The sequence below is a fragment of the Oryctolagus cuniculus genome, chromosome 13 (genome assembly GCF_964237555.1).
Source record: "Oryctolagus cuniculus chromosome 13, mOryCun1.1, whole genome shotgun sequence".
NCBI classification, from domain to species: domain Eukaryota; kingdom Metazoa; phylum Chordata; class Mammalia; order Lagomorpha; family Leporidae; genus Oryctolagus; species Oryctolagus cuniculus.
The window spans coordinates 25,422,493-25,439,764 of NC_091444.1; the positions used below are offsets into that span (position 1 = coordinate 25,422,493).

The window sequence follows — 17,272 nt, forward strand, 5'->3', positions numbered from 1 at the left end:
TAGATGCTCAGCCTGTCCCCCTCCTCCCATCGCGGCCCCTCGTGCAGCTCCTCTGTGGATGAGCCGGGAGCCCTCCAAGTTTGAGCCTCCAGCCCCACTGCACCATCTGCCTCCCTGTCTCCACTCTGACCCAGATTCCCCAGCCCACACCCTCAGGCCCCGGCTGCTCTGCCCCAGCCGATCTCATGATTTCCAGGGACAGGATGTTAACTGGAATCGAGGGAGGAGTTGCCATGGAGATGGGAATAAACGGGAACCGAGGACACCTCCTAGGAGGAGGTACAAGCTCCTCTGATGGAAGTGTCCTTTCGCTGCAAAGTTTCACTGGCTTCCGTTACATTCCGTGCCTGCGGGAGGCAGTGTCACAGAGGGAAGCCTAAAGCCACCGCTAGGCTGCTGTGACATTCCCAGGTCCCAGCTGTTCCTCCGTCACAGGCAGAGTCCCAGAGCCGCATGTCTGTGTGTTCTGAGCAGCTTGCTCTATCCAGGCCCAAAGTCCCATACCTGGCCTTGGACCTGTAAGAGCAGGTGATGTCGGTGCTGGAGTGGAGAGAAACTGCCCCAGCCCCCAGGCCAAGGGCAGAGCCCATCCCCCCTGCACGGGGCAGAGAGAGTCTCCAAGTGCCCAGCCTCCCGTTCTTCCTCTTTCCTCTGAGTATCAAGGGTAGTGGGTGAGGAGGCTTGGAGCTGGCGACTGCCCCTTGCCTGTCTAGGGCACAGGCAGCTCCTCCTCATTCTCAAATTGAAAGCCGGGCCGTGGAGTTGGGGAGAAGGGACCTTGCTCTGTGGGGGTTCCTGGAGGTGGCTTTCCTGCCCCGCGGGGAAGGGGGCCGGGCTCTGGCATTGTCCCCGCTGCCCCCACAGACCCAGCAGCCACTCTGCTCCATGATAAAGGTGGGAGGAGACACGCTACCCGTTGACCTTTGGGGAGGGACAGTCCTGTCCTGTGCCACGCAGTGCGTTTGTTATCGCGGCCCCTGCTCCCCCTGCCCCCACTCCGCAATGCCCCTGCATTACTGAGACTACCAGAAATGCCCAGCAACTTTCCAAACACCCCTGGGCAGTGGTGCCACTCCCGCCCGGGTGCTGCTGCGGTATCAGATTGCCATAGACCCATCTATCCTCAGGAGGCGACCACAGCCAGACCTGAGCCGCTTTCGATCCTGATAAATCGGTGATAATGAGGTTGGGATTCTGTTTATCAATCATTTTTTGCATGATCTGTGTGGATAGGCAGTTTTCATTTTCCTATCTGGTGGTTCTTCCCTGGACTCTGGTATTTCCTGCAGTTAGTTTCCATGTCTTCACCCTGAGTTCTCTTGCCAAGCCCCTGAGCCGGGAAGGTGGGGCATAGCTTGCAGCATGGTTCTCCCACACGAGCAGCCTCATTGCGAAAGGGGTAATTGCATTGGGCGTCTGGGGAGAGAGTACAGAAAAAACATCTTGCAAAGGGGGCCTTTGAGAAGTCTTATTGATTGATGGGGCTGGCTGATTTGAGTTCATGTGCCCTCCAGCCTGGTGCAAAGGGCACTTTCCTCCTAGGACCCCTCCAGAGTTCCTGTAAAGCCCTGGCTGTGGCCAGGTGGTCCCCAAGGTAGAGACAGATCCCTAGGGTAAAACTGCCACCTTCCATGCTGTGCTTAGGGAGCCCAGCACGAGGCAGGTTGCAGCCAAGACTCGCATCCCTTTGGCTGTTAATTACTGTAGTCCTGCTCTATCCAGTCACCCACGGTCAACTTGGGTTCAAAAACATCACCTGGAAAATTCCAGAAATAAACAATCCATAAGGTATACACTGCATGTTTTTCTGAGTGGTGTGATGAGATCTCACACAGCCCCACTCCATCCTGCCAGGGCTGTGGACCACTGCTCTGTCCAGTGTATCCACACCGAGGACACGACGTGCTCACTAGAGGAGCTGTCCTGATGTCCAGGTGGCCCTCGTGCAGTAGCCCAATGCCACAACAGAGCCTAGGGCAGTCACGACACTGCAGCTCATCACACAGGCGTTGGGTCATCCCTAGAAGGTGGATGAGTACAAGGTGTTCCACAGAACTGTTGTCACAGCGTCTTGTTCCAGGGGTTCTATTGATCATTAGTTGTTCATCTCTGTGTCCAGTTTATAAGTTAAGCTTTATCACAGGTGTGTATGTCCAGGAGAAAACCTACTACGTAGGGTTCTGTGCCTGGGGTTTCAGGCACCTGCCACTGGGGGTCTTGGACCACGTGCCCGTGGATGCAGGAGGATGCCTGTGCTGCTCTCCTGAGGACTAACCAGAGACACAGCATTCTGTCCTCCCTTTGATTCACAATGAAAAGCAGTGCCCCGTCCATTTCATTGCTCGTTGGCATGGCTAGCTTTCACAAAGGATAGGGCTCTGAGGGTTAAAAATTAGGTTTTTGGATTTCCTTGAACATGATGTATTTTGTCTTCCACCCGCTTACCCTGCTTCTTTAACATCCATGTTTATTAAGAGAAAACTTTCTAGAGATTGAATAGGAGTCAGCGGTTCCAGATTTTGGATGTCCCCCCTGTTGTCTCCAGATGAAAGCCTCAGTAGTTGCAGTCATTTTGACTGTTTTTTCCCCCCAAGGAGAAATAGGGATTTATTGAGTGCTGTGGCTGAGAGGTACTGGGGTACTCACAGGATCCCAGGGAGCTCTGGAGGAGCAAAGCACGAGGCCACACTCGCCCTCCCTTCCCTCCTCCCTTGCTGTGCCCATTGTCCCCACCTCGGCCTCCTGTGGCCTGGCCTTTCCCTAGACCAGGTAACAGTGCCAGGCCTGCTTAGCAACCCCTCGGAAAGACAGCCTTCCTCTCTCGGCGTGTCTCTGTTGATTATTTGAAAACTGTAGTCATTTCCCGTAAAAGGAGAACCACTTTGAGCTTCACCAAGCTGTGTGTCCTCTGTAGCCGATGTTAACGAAGGAAAGCCCACACTGGCCTTTCGGGGCTCCTTGTAGGACATGGGGGTGGGAGAGACTGGGGTTGGAACAGAAGTGGCAAAGTATCTGACCCATTGAGTCCCTTAGACATCAAGTGTGGGGGTGGACATTGTGGCATGGCAGTTTAAGCCATGACTTGCAAGGCCCACATCTCATATTGGAATGCTGGTTCGAGTCCTCGCCCCTCTGCTTCCTACAATGCATCCTGGGAGGCAGTAGAGGATGGCTTAGGTACTTGGGTGGAGTCCTGGGCTCCTGGCTTCAGCCTGGCCCAGCCTTGGCTGTCGTGGGCATTTAAGGGAGTGAACAAGTGGATGGAAGATTTTGAACTCTTTCTCCCTGTCTTTCTGCCTTGCAGATAGCTGAAAAGTACTCATTGAGAAAAGAAATCAAATGTGCTACCAGTGGCTGCTGTACCTGGAGAGAATCAATGGGACACATTTATGCCAATTAAGGCAATTCATATTTATTTGACTTATTATTCAAGACTTTCTTCCCAACGCCCCAGCTTTGTCTCACTCTGCCTCCCAAGTCGCTGCTAATTGAGTCAATCATGCCCAGAGCTGTCAGGGGAAGCTGGGAGAGGAATGTCTCCTGGTCTCAGAGGGCAGGAGTGCAGAACAGCAGCCTGCTTCCGCCCCGTTTTGCTCTCATTACCATCTGTACACTAGGTGTGGCTGCATGTCTGCTGCTGTCTGACAGCGCCTGTGCGTGTGTGCGTGCTGGTGGCGGCCTCCTGGAGCAGGGGGAGATCAGAGGTCATCTCGTCTGGGGGCCTCTAGGCAGGGGTGTGGCAGCATCCTCAGAGAGCTTTCTAGAATACTCTTGTCCCTGCGGGCAGCTCAGTCGGTGCCTCCTCTGCAGTGTGCCCTTGAGGCCACCCTGGTGACAGTAAAAGCTTGCTCCAGCATGGTGCTGGAGGAGGGAATGGCAGATGGGAGATGCATGGGGACAACTGGGTGTGAGCATATGGAGCAGACCCTGGGCTGGCAGGAGAGGAACAGAGGTATCACAGATTCGTTTTCCTACTTTACAAGGACACTGACCAAGGCTTCTAGTGCAGCTGCCAGTGGTTCACGGTGGGGTGGGCAGAGTTCTCTTGTTCGGTCCTTCCTGTTCGTCACCAGTAGCATAGACTGCTGCTGTTGGGTCATTCTCTGTGTAATTGGAGCCCGGTGGAAATGAGGAGGCCTGTGAGCCCAGAGGTATGGCGATTCTAGAGAATGTTCCAGAAGCATCCACACACCGCTGCTCCCTCTCCTTTCTGCCTTTGAGTTGGGCCCAGGCGGTTGTTGGAGCCCTGTGCTGCCTGTCTGGCTGTTGTGCCGTACCTGGTTGTCATTCCAAACACACAGTCTCGGAGGATGGCCCCCCTCACTCACTCCCAAAGGAACACTATGACCATGACCGTTCAGGAGAGGCCCCAGGAAAAGCCAGCACCCAGGACTAAGGGCTCAGTTGGCTTTATGAAATCCCCAAAGAAATGTTAAGAGAAGACAAAGTTCATTGAGGGGCGGGGAAGGACAAGCAGAATTCTTGATCGTGTTCGCCAGGAAGCGTCCCTCCAGCTTTGGGTACTGCAGGCCCTCTGATGTGCTGCCGTGCTCCGTCCGATGCTCTGTGTGCTGTCCAGGGTGGGCGCTCAGATCTCTGCTCCCAGCAGCGCGTTGCTCTGTCTCTGCTGCACCCTCGCTGGAGGATTCCTCCTGGTTGGCGTCTCAGGGTCAAGTTAACTGGCTCAGAAGATCGCTCTGATCTTGACCTCAACACGTGGAGCTATAGATTTTGTTAACACAGAGAGCAGTCCCAAGTTCTTGTCCCTATAGTTGTACAAGCAGAGAACACTTGGAGGCATCACCCCTGGGGCAGGAGGGCTGCTTGGCCTTAACCAGCTTGAGTGCTTGTGTTGTGGGGGCCGGGGGGAGCTCACTGTGGCAGGAGGAAGTCACAGCTTTGAGGTGTGTGCTTCTTTGCTCAGACTAGAATGGACATGTTGCAGGGACCGGCTGTTGGGTAATGAGCTGCCTCGGCTGGGGACAGGGTGGCCTCTGCCTGCCTTGAGACGCCTTCTGCCATGTTCCCTACAGGCCCGGTACCTGTCCCCGCAAGCTCGCCGCCGGTTCCACGCTGCCCTCGCCTCTTGCTCCACATCCATGCTGATCCTGTTCAACCTGGTATTTCTTGGGGGCAACCAAGTTGGGAAAACCTACTGGAATAGGATCTTCGTACAAGGTATGTGGCCTGACAGTGCTGTTTGCGGTTGGTGGCTTCTTTTCCGCGTGTGCTGTTGGTAACATGAGTGGGATCTGGGGGAGTCTTTCGGTGCTAGGTTCTTGATGCATGACCTATAAAAGTACCAACCAGGAAGAGGCTCCCATAGTTAGCTATGGCTGTTGGCATTCCTTATGTTTGATGTACCATGGATCTGCCATGTGGGATACTTATTTAACATCAAAATACCCGATCCCAGCTTTCCCAAACTCTGCATTCCTTCTACCCACTTTCCAACTTTAAATGTGTCCTAGTATTCCCTATTGTCTGTGAACCGCAGCCTGCAGGATACTGTAATGCCCAACCTTGCTCTGATCTCCTGAAGCTCTGGGCATGGTGTGTGTGTGCCACAACTCTTGGTTTTATTTTTTAAATATTTACTTATTCAAAAGGCAGAGTGGGGGCCAGCGCCGTGGTGCAGTAGGTTAATCCTCTGCATGCGGCGCCGGCATCCCATGTGGGCGCTGGTTCTAGTCCTGGCTGCCCCTCTTGTGATCCAGCTCTCTGCTGTGGCCTGGGAAAGCAGTAGAAGATGGCCCAAGTGCTTGGGCCCCTACACCCGCATGGGAGACAGGGAAGAAGCACCTGGCTCCTGGCTTTGGATCGGCGCAGCTCTGGCTGTTGCGACCATCTGGGGAGTGAACCAATGGAAGGAAGACCTTTCTCTCTGTCTCTTTGTATCACTGTCTGTAACTCTACCTCTCAAATAAATAAAATCTTAAAAAATTTCCAAAAAAAGAAAAGCAGTGATATATATATATATATATATAATCAGTATATATCACTCTCTATATACATATAGGTATGTAAATATCTCTATAGATATAGATATTTATATCTTTAGATATCCATATCCATATATATGTATGTGTGTGTATATATATATATATAGAGAGAGAGAGAGAGAGAGCGAGCTTCCATTCACTAGTTCATTCCCCAGTTGACCACAACAGCTAGCTCTGGGCCAGGCTGACACCAGGAGCTAGGAACTCCATCCAGGTCTCCCATGTGGCAGGTAGGGACTCAAGTACTTGAGTGTTCCCCCGTTGCTTCCCAGCCACATTAGCAGGGAGCTGGGTTGGAAGCAGAGCAGCCAGCACTCAGATATGGGATGCAGGTGTCCCAAACAGCAGCTTAACCTGCTGCGCCCCAGAGCCGGCCCTAGCTGTTGGTTTTGGGTATTTTTTCTGCCCACTAGTGGCTGACCTTGTGTTTGACATACAGTAAGTAGATCGCCTCAACATCCACAGCAAAGCTACACCTGTATCAGGTGAGTATGTGGGAACTGAAAATGTTGCATTAGTACATGATCCTCATTTATTTGTGGTCACCATTTTTCCTCTTGCGCTAGGAATAAGAGTTACGTCATGGCTGGCGCCGTGGCTCACTAGGCTAATCCTCTGCCTTTCGGCGCCGGCACACCGGGTTCTAGTCCCAGTCAGGGTGCCGGATTCTGTCCCGGTTGCCCCTCTTCCAGGCCAGCTCTCTGCTGTGGCCCGGGAAGGCAGTGGAGGATGGCCCAAGTGGTTGGGCCCTGCACCCCGTGGGAGACCAGGATAAGTACCTGGCTCCTGCCTTCGGATCAGCGCATTGCGCCGGCTGCAGCGCACTGGCCGCGGCGGCCAATGGAGGGTGAACCAACAGCAAAAGGAAGACCTTTCTCTCTGTCTCTCTCTCTCACTGTCCACTCTGCCTGTCCAAAAAAAAAAAAAAAAAGAGTTATGCAATATTCTTCAGAGAATTAGGAGATTTGGGGTTAATTGAAGCATGCATGGCTGTAGCCAATTCACTATGCTTTACAAGAAAAGATTCCCATTCTGTTTCCTTGATCAGCAACATGGTCTTGTCCCTTTGGTTTTGGGAGATGTTGCTAAGCTGTGATGGCTGTCGCCTCCACACCCAGGCCCCTAAGGAACCAGACATGCATTCCCTGTAGCTCTTTCCACACTAGAATAACCCCAACATAACTGCATGTTTTCAGAGTGCCGGCTCATGGGTCTCAACCATGCAGGCTTGAGTGAGCCAAGCCCAGAGTGGCCACAGAGGGCCCTGTTACGGGTCAGTCTTGTCACTGACAGTCCCTCTTTGATCTTGCTTTCTGAGAGAGATGTCAGCTGATAATTCCTGTGAAGACCATGTGCATTTATAAAGACGGGGAGTGGTGGGGCTCAGAGGATCTAAGACAGCGTCTGCCATTTTCCTTTGCTCCCACCAAAGAACCTAGCGCGATACCGAGAACGCTGCGACAGGGAAATGCTGCCTTGGAGTTGGCGAGGCACCAGGAGAGAGAGCTCTGGGTTTGCTTTGGCTAGCCAAATAGATTGTGTGCTACTTGCAAGGCCCTGAGGAAACAGCGGTGAAAACAGCACACGGACATGGGGTGGCAGACCCGGCCTGCGCACGTATGAGTGACTTGCTGCAGGTCACAAGACGGTGGCTGGCTTTCTGCAGAAGGCGGGCTGCACGGAGGAGGCAGCCTTTGAATTGGAGCGACAAGTAGGAATTTGGCAGGTGTATAGGAGAAGTCAGGTGTATTGGAGTCATTAACACTGGCTGCTCAGTAAGAAACTTGGGGCTTTTTCGCCATAGAAATCCCTCTCGCACACAATTCAGTTTCTCATCTGCGTTCCAAGACCTTGGTCTTGGAAGGAAGGCTTATTCAGTGTGGGCGTTCTCCAGATGAGCCTGCTCGGGTCCCAGCAGTCTGTCCCGTGGAGCTCCTGAGTCGGGGGGTGCCTGCTGGGGTCTTGGCAGCTGTGCCGTTTGTCTGCTCTCTGCTGTGGGTCCTTGTCCCTGAATGACTGGGTTCATCTTCAAGATGTCTCTTGGAGAAAAGTGAACCAGACGATGCCAAATCTCCTGAGAACTCTAGATTTCCTTTCATAACTCCTTTGTTTAATCTGAGAGGCGGTGCATATGAATATGCATGGTTTTGGTACAAAAATGATTACTGAGTCCCGAGGATGCTTTCTCAGACCCTGCTGGGTGTGTGCACACACGAGCTTCCTAAAATAAAACCTCAGGAACTCGAATTTGGAAACTCATCTGGCCCCAAAGCTTTCAGAGAAAGAGTTGTTGGCCTGTATGAGGGGACTAGAGAAAGTTCATGGGAAAAATGGAATTAAAAGATAGGCTTTGGGGTTGTCATCATGACACAGTGGATTAAGCCACAGCTTGCAACACTGGCATTCCATCCTGGAGCACCACTTCAGGTCCCGGATGCTCCACTTCCGATCCAGCTTCCTGCACCTGGGAAGGCAGTGGAAGATGGCCCACGTACTTGATTGCCTGCCATTCATGTGGGAGACCCTGATGGAGTTCTGGGCTCCTAGCTTTGGCCTAGACAAGCCCCAGTTGTTCTGAGAGTGGACCAGTGGATGGAAGCTCTCTTGTGTTTCTCTTTCTCTCTCTCTCCCCCCCTTTCAAATAAATAAATATTATTTATTTATTTGATATATAAATAAATTTGATATATAAATAAATATTCCTTAAAGTTTATTTAGTATAAAAATAATTGAAATATATACATATTCTTTTCATAGTATGTATTTTCCACAGACTTTTTAAAGACTCCTTGTATGAATGGATTTCAGAATACTTTACACAAAAGTCATCATAAATTTTTTAAAAAATTATTTGAGGGAGTAGGGAGAGAGATGGCCTTAGCTTCTGTTGGTTGGTTTACTCCTCATACGTCTGTAGATACTGGCTCTGGGCTGGGTCTGAAGCCAGGAACTCAATCCAGGTCTCCACATAAATGCCGGGGTCCCAACCACTTGAGCCTTCACTGCTGCCTTCTAGGGTCTGCGTTAGCAGGAAGCTGGAGTCAGGAGCCAGATGTGGAATCCAGGTAGTCCTGTGTGGAATATGGGCATCTTAACTGGCACCATAACAGTGGGCCAAATGCCTGCCTCTACACATTCCTTTAAAATTTTTCATTTATTTATTTAATTTCTAGATTTGGAGGCAGAAGAGAAAGATGAGAGGAGAGGAGGGTGGGGGGGGAGGGAAGAGGAATGGGGAGAGATTTCCCATGTGCTGGTTCATTCCCCAGATGGCCACAACAGCTGGGGCTGGACCAGGCCAAAGCCAGCAGCCAGGAAATCAGTCCAGTTCACCCATGTGGGTAGGACTGAACCATCTCCTGCTGCCTCCCAGGATCTGCATTAGCTAACAGGAGACTGGAATCGGAGGCAGAGCCAGCACTTAAGCCCAGGCATCGCGTGGAGGCTGCAGGCATCCCAAGCGACCTCTTAACCACTGGGCCACACCCCTCCCTTAAAGTTTACCCTTAATTCCATTTTTACATAAACTTTTTGAAGCACTCTCATGCATGTAGATGCTGATAAGTGGGTCAAGGCTTTGCCAGCCTGGGGTCTCTGGCCTCTTCCTTTGACTTTGTAGCCAGTTCCTGTTGCCCCAACACAGAGCAAATTCCTGTGAAGTGAGCGAGAAAGCCTATCTATGAAGAATGGAGAGTGTTTAAGCTCAGTGTTTGTATTTCAAGGTTTAATAGAAGGATGCCAGCCAATGGATGTAAAACCAAACAGCAAACCTAGGGCTCTAGGATGTGCCATGAACAAAACATTTTTGTCCACACGTAGTACCTCTGCCGTGGAGGTCGGGGAAGTAGTGCTAAGTAAGGCTACTTCCAGAGAGCAGGCGTCTTTGGCTTTCCTCTGTATGTTTACGATGTAAATTTGCTTTGAGCTGCTTGAGGAATGTGGATGTTTAGGCCTTCACATATATGAAGAACTAGCTGGGTCCATGGGTCCAAGAGGGGTGCAGCTGGGGATGTGGTCCATGTGCCGGCTGTGGGAGAGGCCCTGCTGTGTCTTGCCCTGCAGAGACCAGCACAGGTCGCTTCTGACTTAGCCCTTTGGCGCTCAGAAGTACTTCTCAGGGGAAGGAGTCTTCTCATGTCTACTTTAAATCCATGACATTGCAGCATACATTATTTCTTCAATAAGCAGTGAATCCTGCTCTGTCATCAACGATGTCAGTGAGCTGTGACTCCACAGCTGCCAGGCTGGTCCCGATAAACCAGGCGTGGTCTTAGCATCCTGGCCTTGCTGTCTCGCTAGGCCTGGACCAGGACAGGGAGCAGGGCGATATTTAGTGCAGATGGGTACACGTTGCGGTCAGTGGCCTTGAGAGCAGTGAGGGCTTTGTGATGTTCACCTGGGTGCAGGACGGTGTTCTTTCTCAAAAGTCTGTCCGCTGAAACTCCCGGGGAAGATGTGGACTTGGTTCAAATGGAACCAAATTGTTTCCCAAGAGGTGGGTCCTGGATTCTACACCCAGGGTTTTGCAGCTTCTCAAAGCGGGTGGAGAGGCCTGACATTCACCACATACTCTTCTGCTTGACCCTTCATTTTACTTAACACAAACACACACCCGTGCACATGTCCGTGCTCATCTGTGTTTCCCTTCCTATTACCTGATTGAGTTTGGCAAACCCCCTCCTTGACACCCAGCTCCTGGAGTGGCCCTGTGCCAAGGCCAGGAGAAATGGGCTCTCTTCCCCCTGCATTGCAGTGAGCAAAGAGCTAGTGATTCCTTGCGCGGGTCAGAACGGTTACACTCCCAGATTTGCTCGCTGTTTCTAGCCGAGAGAGGAGAAAGTATATTTTCTCCCTGATTACCAACTTGTCTGAGAAGTTTCTTCGTCCCCCAACTCCAGTGGCTCTGGACGGGCATCTTATTTAAAGCTGAAGTGAGTTTGCATTGGAAATTCTGGAGGACTGTGGTTAAACAGAAACTCATTCCTTCACACCTTCTTAAATTCTTGCCACTAAAAAGTTCGTTTCTGATGCACGGACGGAGGGCGGGCAGCAGTGTCTCAGAGGTCATCCCTGGTGAGTTCTTCAGTTCGCCACCTGCGCTAGTCCCTGCCTTTAAGTGGAGCTTCCATTGCAATCCTTGATGCTTCTTCTCCACAGGATCCTCGGAATGTTCTAGAAGGATTTGGGAAGCAGGAGCCTTGCACACATTAGTCTAGTGATGAAGCTGATACATACATGTAGTTAAGTGATATGTGCGTTTATCCATGGGAACACATTCATCCATTTCTGGAATGTGAATTTCAAGATGTTCGGAGGCCTTTGTTTCTGCCATGCCACGTGGTTGGTTGCGCAGGTGTCTGGGACGTCAGTTTTCCTAAAAGTATTTCAGGGCAGGTCACCAGTACCCTTGGGTCGTGTTACAGCTGACGGGATTTTTAAAACTTCTAGAAAGGGCTTCCCACCACAGTGTGTTGAAACCTCATTTTCTCGGAGGTTATGTGAAACTTTATCCTGCTAATTGGGAGTTTCCATGATTCATTTTGAAAAGAGTTTGGTGGACTGTGGGAACATTTTAAAGACTCCTTAAATAGAAAATCCAGTAAAACCAGCGTAGCTTCGATGCAGTTACTCAAATACAAATGAATTCATGTTGTATTTTAGGATTTATGAGCATGTAATATCTGAAATCTCTTCACGTCCAGTTACCATGGGTCTCTGATTGAACCATATTTCACCTGCTCCCCAGTTGTGAATCTGCAGACTGATAGATTTGAAGCCTATTATAGATAGACTGATAGACTTAGAAACCTGTTATACACAGAGTAATAAACATTAAGGTCAAACCAAAGCATAAATGTAAATAAGTCTCCTTTATTCTCTAACTGAACTATGCCTAGCGGAGCTGCATAGCCAGTGATGTGGCTGCAGCCTGAATCACCCCCACTCTAGGGTACAAGTTGGCAGAGTACTTGGGACTACAGGACATGTGTGCTTTCTACACATCCTAGCATCTATGTTACTAATTTATTTGGTTGTTTATTGCAGTTACTATTAATGCTTTGTACTAGTGAGTACAGAACCAGTTGAGCACCTGCCATGCCAGTGAGAGGCCAGCTGGGCATACAAAGGGGACCCCCAGCCCACCGCCCCTTGCTTCTGGGACTGGAAGCTGAAGACAGGAGGAAGTGTGAAATGGTAACCTTGTTCTCATTTCTATCCCATGCACCAGTGACCAGAAGATCATTTTTATCGGTCTCTTAAATCACTATTGAACATTTAAAAAAATCCATTTTATTGAAATATACTATAAATACCAAGAAATGTACATATGTGTACAAATAAATGAGTTTTTGTCATCTGATTACACTTATAATCAATGGCTAAATTAAGAACAAAACACTACTAGTACCCCAAAAATCCTCACTATTCCCGTTTCTCTTTTTGCAATGTGTGAAATGAGTATATTGTCCTTCACATGGAATGATTCAGTGAAGCGCCCTTTTAAGATTTATTTATTTTATTTGAAAGTCAGAGTTACACAGAGAGAGAGAAGAGGCTGAGAGAGAGAGAGAGAGGTCTTCCATCCGCTGGTTCGCTCCCCAGTTGGCTGCAATGGCCGGAGCTGCACCAATCTGGAGCCAGGAGCCAGGAGCTTCTGCCAGGTCTCCCACATGGGTGCGGGGGCCCCAAGGACCTGGGCCATCTTCTGCTATCCCAGGCCATAGCAGAGAGCTGTATCAGAAGAGGAGCAGCTGGAACTAGAACTGGTGCCCATATGGGATGCCGGTGCTGCAGGCCTGGGCTTTAACCCGCTGCGCCACAGCGCCGGCCCCAGTGAAGCACTCTTGATGTACCAAATGATGTGATATGCACACAATTTTTATAGTCTGTATAGTAACTACTACAAATAAGAGACAACATGATTTTTGTCTTTTGAGTGTGGCTTATTTCACTTAGTATAATGTTCTCCAGTTGCATCCATTTTGTTGCAAATGTAAAGATTTCGCTCCTTTTTGTGGCTGAGTAGTGCTCCACCCTGTGTGTACGCCACGTTTCCTTCATCAGCCGTCGGTCGTCTAGGTTCATTTCATGTCTTAGCTATTCGGAGCTGCTGTAAACATGGGAGGTCAGGTAATTTTTTCATATGCTGATTTCATTTTCTTTGACTATATTCCAGGGAGTGTTTCTTTTCAGATTACATAAATCTTTCGCCTTTCACTATTGAACATTTTAAAAAGTGTTAGAAATTAGGAATACTCCATAAAGGACTCAGGAACGTTCCTGTAGCAGAAGGGTAAATCTAGCAAGAGCTGCTGGCGTGCGGTGTCTCGGCCCTGGCAGGAGAATCTTCTGTGTTGAGTTTCTTTCTTTTTCAGGCGCCCTGGGGACTGCCCACTCGCTCTGAGTTATCACACGCGCGGTGTCCTATGGCCGCTGTAACAGATGATGGCAAGCTTGAACTGCTTAAGACCATGTGCGCTCACTCTTCTGTGGAATACATGGAATATTCTTTCATGGAACAGAGAGGCCAGAAGTCTGAAATGAGTCTCCCTGAGCTGAAGTCAGGTGTTGGCAGCTGTTCCTTCTGGGGACTCTTGGGGAAAATCTGTTTCTTTATCATTTCCGGCTTCCGGAGCCTGGCTTCCCTCGGCTCCATCTCCACAGCCAGCAGGGGAGCGTCTTCAAGTCTCGTTCTCCCTGCTAGTCTGCTGCTGTCATCACATCCTCTTCGTCTTACCCCGGCCCCTCCTACGTCTCTACTAGAAGGACCTGTGTGCTTATGTTGGACCCGCCGAGAAAATCCTGTAACATCTCAGAACTGGTGCCGCTGTCACTTCTGCAGCCTTGTCGTGGCCGAAGCATGCCACAGGGCAGCCCAAGCTCGAGGGCAGGGGGGATTGACTCCATCTCCTGATGGAAGGAGCCTCAGAGTCACGGTGCAAAGGGTGTTGACACAGGTAGGAGGACAGGATGTGCTCACTTCATGTGGTCTGTGTCCGGGCAGGAGACAGAGGAGCTGCACACAAGTGTGCCTTTGTCTCCATGAGCAAGTCACCAGGCGTAGGTGACTCCCATGAAGCTGGCCCCATTTGGTTCTCTCTCCCTACCCTCTTCTGTTCTGGCCATCTCTCCTTTCTCCCTCTAGAGGCTTTCTCGCCTTCCCACATGGTAAATTGGACTTCTTTGTTGTTTTGGTTGGGGAAGGTCAAGAGATGGTCTTGCAGTTAAGGCCTATGTCAGTTCTACCCAGGGCAGTGACATGATCAAAGACACTCTTGCGTGTGTGTGCGTGTGTGTGTGTGTGCATGTGTGCAGTGCATGATTCATACAGATAAAATATGGGACCTTGGGACCTCAGGCTGAGCTAGCTTAAAGGAGCTTGCCTGTGGTCCAGCCTGACCAGGTGAAGTTCTGCATAGGCTGCAAGGCCAGCCAGAGCCCCAGCTGTCCACCAACTGTGCTCTTGCTTCACTTTGCATAGATGTCTAGACTTGGCATTGAGATTTTCCTGACTACTCTAATGGTATATAATTTAATGCCCCTTAGTAGCATCCCCTATTAAAAAAAAAAAAAAACTCTTTATTGTTTACTAAGTAACTTCCCTGGGGCTGGCATTGTGGCATAGTGGGTAGAGCTACTACCTGTGATGCTGGCGTACCATATGGGTACCAGTTCATGTCTGGGTTGCTCCTCTTCCAATTCACCTCCCTGCTAATGGGCTGGGAAAAGCAGCAACGAGGGCCAAGTGTCTGGACCCCTGCTGCCCATGTGGAGACCCAGATGAAGGTCCTGGCTTTGGCCAGGCCCAGCCATGGCTGTGCGGCCCTCTGGGGAGTGAACCAGCACATGGAAGTTCTGTCTCTCCTCTCTCCCTGTAACTCTGCCTTTCAAGTAAATAAATCTTTTTTTAAAAGTAATTTCCCATTTGGTTAGTCAGTCTGCACAGCCTTGTGAGACAGCTTGGGCAGACATCACCAAAGTATGCCTAATCCCTGTGCGGATCAGAGAGGTGAGGAAACTTGTCCAGAATGATGACATGACAACAAGCCTATGGACTCCAACCACCAGGTCCTCCGTATCGTACCACTCCTCCCTCCCTGCTCGGTGAGGCTTAACTCAGAACAGGCCCCTCTGTTGGCACTGCCAACCGTCCCTGAGTGTCACTGTCAGAGGACTGTGATGCACACTTTGTTCTGATCCTTACTCCATCTCTGCAGGGGACGGGAGGGTGACGAGAATCAGAACGCGCGGTTCCTGGGATAGGACGCCCTAGCCCGTTGCAGGCTGCAAGCTGAGTTCACTACCGGCTGGTCTGCGTCCCTACAGTTGTTTTATCCTGAGCCTGCTCAGTCAGTGTGTGTGGGGGGGGGGGAGGCAGGTGTCTCGCTCCCCTGGCAGGTGCACAGGGTGTTGAACTTTTTCCTTGGGTTTACTGAGACATTGGGTTGTATCACTCATAAGCCTTGCTTCTAATATAATCACCCTTATGTAGCTCAAAAAAACAGAGGATTATGGAGGTCACCTTGTTTTGCCCTGCTGTTTGAATGCCCAGAGAAACAAAATGACCTCACGATGGCTGCCGTGGGGCTCAAAGCCCGTGGCGGTGACGTGCTACGCCAGGCAGCGCTGCAGGGGTGGCCGGAGGCAGCAACGTGAGCTGCAAGTGTCTCTTCTGTTTGCAGTAAAGACCAGAAAGAGGGACCCAGAGGGACTCGTCCTTGCCTCAGGAATTCGGCCGGGCATTGTGGTCACCTCTCTTGGGTATAATTAAGGCACTCAAATATTTCAGTGACTGTTCCGCGAATGGGAGGGAAACTAGAGAAACATGACTCCGTGTCTTAAAGTCAGCGGAGAATGAGTTTTGTGTGCTCAGCATCTGTTCAGTGTCACATGGGACTGCTCAGAGGGTCCGAGGGTCACGTCGCCAGGCAGTGGAGCCTCATCTGGACGGGTTTTCTCTGCGCTGACTTAGGGTTCTTGCAGCCTGTCAGCTGCTGCCTTGAGCCCGTCGCCTGCTCTGTGGAGTATTTGCAAAGGAAACCCCCAGGAGGGTAAAGCATGGCAGAGGGGCCACGATGGGGTGGATTGTGTTGAAGTCCTCACCCCAGCACCTCAAAATGTGGCCTCATTTGGAAGCAGGGTTTTACTCAGAGGTGAAAAGTTAAAATGAGGGCCTTAGGGTGGGCCCTAATCCAATGTGACTGGTATCCTTATACAAAGGGGAAATTTTGATATGGAAACTTTAACAGCAGACACTCCCAGAGATGACGAGCAGTCACGGCAGGGAAGAGCCGTGTGACAGTGGAGGCAGGGTCTGGAGCGATGCGTCTGAAAGTCCAGGAAGTCCTGGGGCCACCCAGAGGCTGGCATAGGACAGAAGGGGCTGCCCTGCGAGGGAGCCTGGACCTGCCCACACCTCAGTCTCTCACTCTGGCTCCAAAACTCCGAGCAGCTCTGCTGTTTTGAGCCATTCTCTTCAGGGCCTTTTTAATTTTTTTTTTAAAGATTTATGTATTTATTTGAAAGTGAGAGTTAGAAAGAAGGTGGGGCAGAGACAGAGAGAGGTCTGCTGTTTCACTCCTTAAGTGGTGGCAACACCCAGGGCTGGGTCAGGCCAAAGCCAGGATCTTCAGGTGGGTGTAGGGGTCCAAGGACATGGCCATCTGCTGTTGTTTCCCAGGCACGTTAGCAGGGAGATGGATTGGAAGTGGAGCAGCTGGGACTGGAACTGGCACCCATATGGGATGCCGGCACTGCAGATGGTAGTCTTAGCTGCTACCGCACAGTGCCAGCTGCAATTTGGGTCTTCTGTGTGCAAGTCCTAGGAAGCCCACACAGGGGATTTTCCATTGCGTGGAGTGGGAAGGTGGAGGTGGAGGTAGGACAAGGTACTGGTTGCTTCTCCACTTTAAGAAACACAATCAGAGCGTGAGTCCAGCAGCTGAAGGATCAGAGACTGCCTCTTGCATTGTTACAGTCCACACTGTAGTGGGTAGACTCAGCTGTGCCATCTGGACAGGGCCAGGGGACCCAGGTCCCAACAGCATGAACTAATGGCAGGAGTAATCACATCCCCAGTCATACCAATGTCCTATGGCCACCCTAGAGCTAGGGGAGGCCCAGTGAGGGTCCCAAGGAGCTGCGGAACCAGGAAAACACAGGGGGCGCCCCTGTTACCTGGGTGATGCCCGTCCCTTCATAGAGCGGTGATGCAATTGGGAAAGGTGGGAGAGTAGAAATATGGACCCCCAGGGACCCTCTAGGCCTGC

The 17,272-nt window shown here is 50.8% G+C and overlaps 1 protein-coding gene across 8 annotated transcripts in view; it reads left to right on the top strand.

Moving 5' to 3' along the window:
- Positions 1-17,272, top strand: part of HHAT (hedgehog acyltransferase) — a 305,572-nt gene that overhangs the window by 251,560 nt on the left and 36,740 nt on the right. For all 8 annotated transcript variants that reach the window (XM_008268452.4, XM_008268451.4, XM_051821308.2 and 5 more), the window contains one exon: positions 5,034-5,178. In XM_008268452.4, coding sequence (XP_008266674.2) covers positions 5,034-5,178 — 145 coding nt within the window. The remainder of the gene's footprint in view (positions 1-5,033; positions 5,179-17,272) is intronic.